A 3,899-nucleotide genomic window follows, 5' to 3' on the forward strand; every position below is an offset into this window, starting at 1 on the left:
ATGATTTCACTAGAGAGAAAGCTATTACTCAACATATAATATAATAATTACCAGTAAGTTCAATAATAAGTGCTTCACCTTGCTTTCTGGATCTTAGAAATAAAAAAGCATGAAATCTGAAGGTTTTGCTTAGCATGCCTCTTTTTCAAGAATACTGATGATTTTAGCAGAAATGTAGAAAATAATACCTAAACATTTATTTGACTCCAGAACTCTTTTAATACCAGAATTCTTTAACCATGTTAAAGAAAGTTGGCTTAGATTGGCAGAAAATAATAGATTATCTAAAGTGCAAAGTGTTTTTCAAAGGCTCTCCAAAGAAGTGGCAAGGTTTTGGTATTGTCTTCAGTTGTGGCTTAACACATATATTTATACTTTAATATCAGAGTGGTTTTTAAACAGGAAGTTTTCAGCTCTGTAATTAGGAGTCCACAATGGTGGCTTTGACACTTAATTACAACATTGCTAAGACAACAATAACATGAGAAATATGAACACTGAATGCAGTATTTCTTGACACACCTCTGGCTACTTCTTATTGGCTGGGAAACAATTCCATATGACTACTAAATAATCCATACAGAAATGTATGTGTATGTGGACAGCAGCGTGCATTTACAACAGGTACTTCTGGTTAAGCCAAGTTCAGTCACTGCTCTGGATTTGGACTAAAATGTTATGCCCAGTAACAGCGATAGAACATCAACTGAGACTGCTGTAGACTCATAGGGGCCTCTCTGCTCTGAATGGTGAGCAGCTCCCGTTGCAGATTGGATCAGTCTTCAGAGCAAAGGCGATGGCATTTTATCCAGTGCAAATCGCTGGACTGGTTTTTGGGTTCTTCGGCATGGTCGGGACCCTTGCCACAACTCTTCTGCCTCAGTGGAGAGTGTCGGCTTTTATTGGCAGCAACATAATTGTCTTCGAAAGGGTCTGGGAGGGCCTCTGGATGAACTGCGTCCGACAAGCCAAGGATAAGTTGCAGTGCAAGGTCTATGATTCTCTGCTGGCCCTCCCGCCTGCCCTGGAGGCGGCCCGGGCCCTCATGTGTGTGGCTGTGGCCCTGTCTGTGATTGCTCTGCTTGTTGGCATCTGTGGCATGAAGAAGATTCAGTGCACAGGCTCTAACCGGAGGGCAAAAGCATACCTCGTGGGAATTTCCGGAGTCCTCTTTATCCTGACCGGGATCTTTGTTCTGATTCCGGTGTGCTGGATGGCCAATAACATCATCCGGGATTTCTACAACCCAGCGGTCCACGTAGGTCAGAAACGAGAGCTGGGAGCTTCGCTCTTCATCGGCTGGGCCACTACTGCGGTCCTCATCGTCGGAGGGGGTCTGCTCTGTGGGTTCTGCTGTTGCAACCGAAAGAATCCAAGGCACAGATACTTAGCCCCTGGGCGTCGTGTGCCTCACGCACGTAATCCACGCCGGACAGTGACGGGGCTCAGTAGGACTTCCACTAGTTACGTCTAACGCCTGCTTTCAGCTCGAACTGTGGATTATGATCCAGGTGTTTTATAGACGCTTGCCAGAAACTGTAAGTACGCCAGGCAGGAAGACTTGCTTTATGACTGCTCTTAAATTGAGATGAGAAGTTTAAAGGGCATATAGACTGTAGTCACCTGTGGCAGGAAGAGAAATGACTTACTTTGGACCTTCTAACCTCATGTGTATTAAATGCATTTACTATTCTGGACTCAATCTTCAGTCCAATTTGTGTAATCTAATGATACATTCCTCTTTTTTCGCTATCATATATTATCTGTTAAAAAGTCCAAATTCTATTGCTATTGATATGCCATAGCAATAAAGCATATTCTAAAACATAAACTATTATCATTTCTTCAAAATATTTCTTTTACTAACATGACAGCTAAAACGATGGCTTCTTTCTTTTTTAAACAATTAGCTGAAAAACAATAGACATCAAATAATGCTTTTAATTGAATTTATCAAAATATGGAAATGCTAGCTCAATGAAAAGATTTGTTAATCCTTTAGGAAACTCAAATGCATTAACAATTAAACAGTTTTAAGGAAAGGGAGCTTTGATTTCTGCTAAGATATTTAAGAAGATGATTTTAAAGCCTCTAATGTATATAGTTAAACTTGCTTAGAATTATATATACAAAGGAAAACAATTTATAAATGAAAAATAATATGCTTTCAAAACCTATGATGTGTACCTACAAGCAAACAGAATTATCTGTCTTGATAAGATATAGCAATAGAAGACTGTGAACACTCAATTCCCATCAAAAGTAAATACAGCCCCGATTAATGAATTAAGGTCTAGGTGTTGAAGGGAATGGTTTCTGTTCCTTGTTTTATTCTTTAGTCATTGCACAGGTCTATACACGCTAAGTAGAATGAGGACTCAAGGTCATGATTCAGGCAGTTAGTCAGGCCAAAATAAGTACCTCCTTTTTTATTTGCAAATAAATAGGTATAGATAAAGCATTTTGTTTTACTCGAATTGTATGCATTTGTTTCTCAATTCTTCACTTCTTATGTATTGAACATGCCAATATTACAGGGGAGAGATGAGTAGACAAAGTCTATGGGGCAAAACAGAGTTTGTGGGGCAAGACCACTCCTATGGGATGCTCCTCCAATATCTTATGAATCAATTAATGTTTATCTATTCAATTTTAACTTTTCAAATATTGTGTTTATTTTATAATAAAAATGTATTTCATATACAATACACAATTTCAGTGAAGAGATTATATTTGTTTGCCAAATATTTATTTTATGTTCATGTTTATTATAACAAAATAATAAAGTAAAATAGTTACATGTTTTCAATGATTTTGGTCTATTTCCCTGTGTGTGTGTGTGTGGGGGGGGTCAGTTTGAAAATGACATTCTATCCTCAAAAGATCATCTAATAACTCTGAAACATTAAATCAGAGATAACTCAAGGCTAGATGTTAATGTCAAACCCTCATTCCATTCTACAAACCACCAGCAATATTTTGATGAGTCAAACCCTTGGTAATATTAAACTGTATTTTAAAAATTAGTAATACATTAATGCTATAGTCCAAAGAAATGTAAACGTCTTCAAATCATAGCAATAAAAATAAGAAAAACAATAATTTAGATTTATTTTTCCTAAGATTGTTTTATTTTTCAGACTTAATTGAGAAAGGCCAAAACACTGGGCATGTTGAAAAGGAGTCATTTATCTTACACAGGCAAGTAAATAAGACATCAAGACAAGCAAGATATATGCTTAACGGTTGTCATAGAATCATTTGTCTTACCCTTTGGCTCACCAGAAGAAGTAATTAGCCTTGCAGGATGGGTCCCAGAATCTAAATGAGGCATGTTTTCCTGCTAGTGAGAGACTCAGAGTAAAATTGTATAACTCTTGGTAGTATCATAAAATTACTAGAGACAACATTAAATACTGAATATGGGGCAAAATTTTAAGGACTAAGGATTATTTTCTTTGCTCTTTCATTAATCAAAGTGTACTTTTGGGGAAAAAAAAAACCACAATAGTTCTGCTTCCCTCTCTTTGCTGAAATCTTTAGCCTACTACACTAAAAAAATAATTTGCAATGAATTTCAAGGTGTATTATGGATGCAAATCTCATACCACGAACCCCTATGTGGAAGAAATGCATCTTCATTTTCTAAAATCTGATTTAAATTCAACTTTTGGGGCATTTTTCCACATCTTACACAATTTTTGGAGTCTTTCTGCAGGAATAAGCAGTGGCTGGGTGGTGGGATCAGGGGATGAGTCTATAACCATCACTCCATAAAGGTTTCTGAGAAGATGTCTACTGTATTAATATCTGCTCTCAAGGTCTCTTTAGGCTTCTCTGCTCAGTCAATTCCCTGTTAAGCTTGGCAGTCTTTTCTTGAGACTCCCTTATTCTTGGCC

The 3,899-nt window shown here is 37.4% G+C and overlaps 1 protein-coding gene across 1 annotated transcript; it reads left to right on the forward strand.

Moving 5' to 3' along the window:
- Positions 1–606: 606 nt before the first annotated feature.
- Positions 607–2,812, forward strand: CLDN17 (claudin 17). Its single transcript, XM_043448973.1, has one exon. The coding sequence runs from the start codon at positions 797–799 to the stop codon at positions 1,472–1,474; it is 678 nt and encodes a 225-aa protein (XP_043304908.1). The 5' UTR covers positions 607–796; the 3' UTR covers positions 1,475–2,812.
- Positions 2,813–3,899: the final 1,087 nt, after the last annotated feature.

This window comes from Cervus canadensis, chromosome 27 (genome assembly GCF_019320065.1).
Source record: "Cervus canadensis isolate Bull #8, Minnesota chromosome 27, ASM1932006v1, whole genome shotgun sequence".
In the NCBI taxonomy this organism is placed as follows: Eukaryota; Metazoa; Chordata; class Mammalia; order Artiodactyla; family Cervidae; genus Cervus; species Cervus canadensis.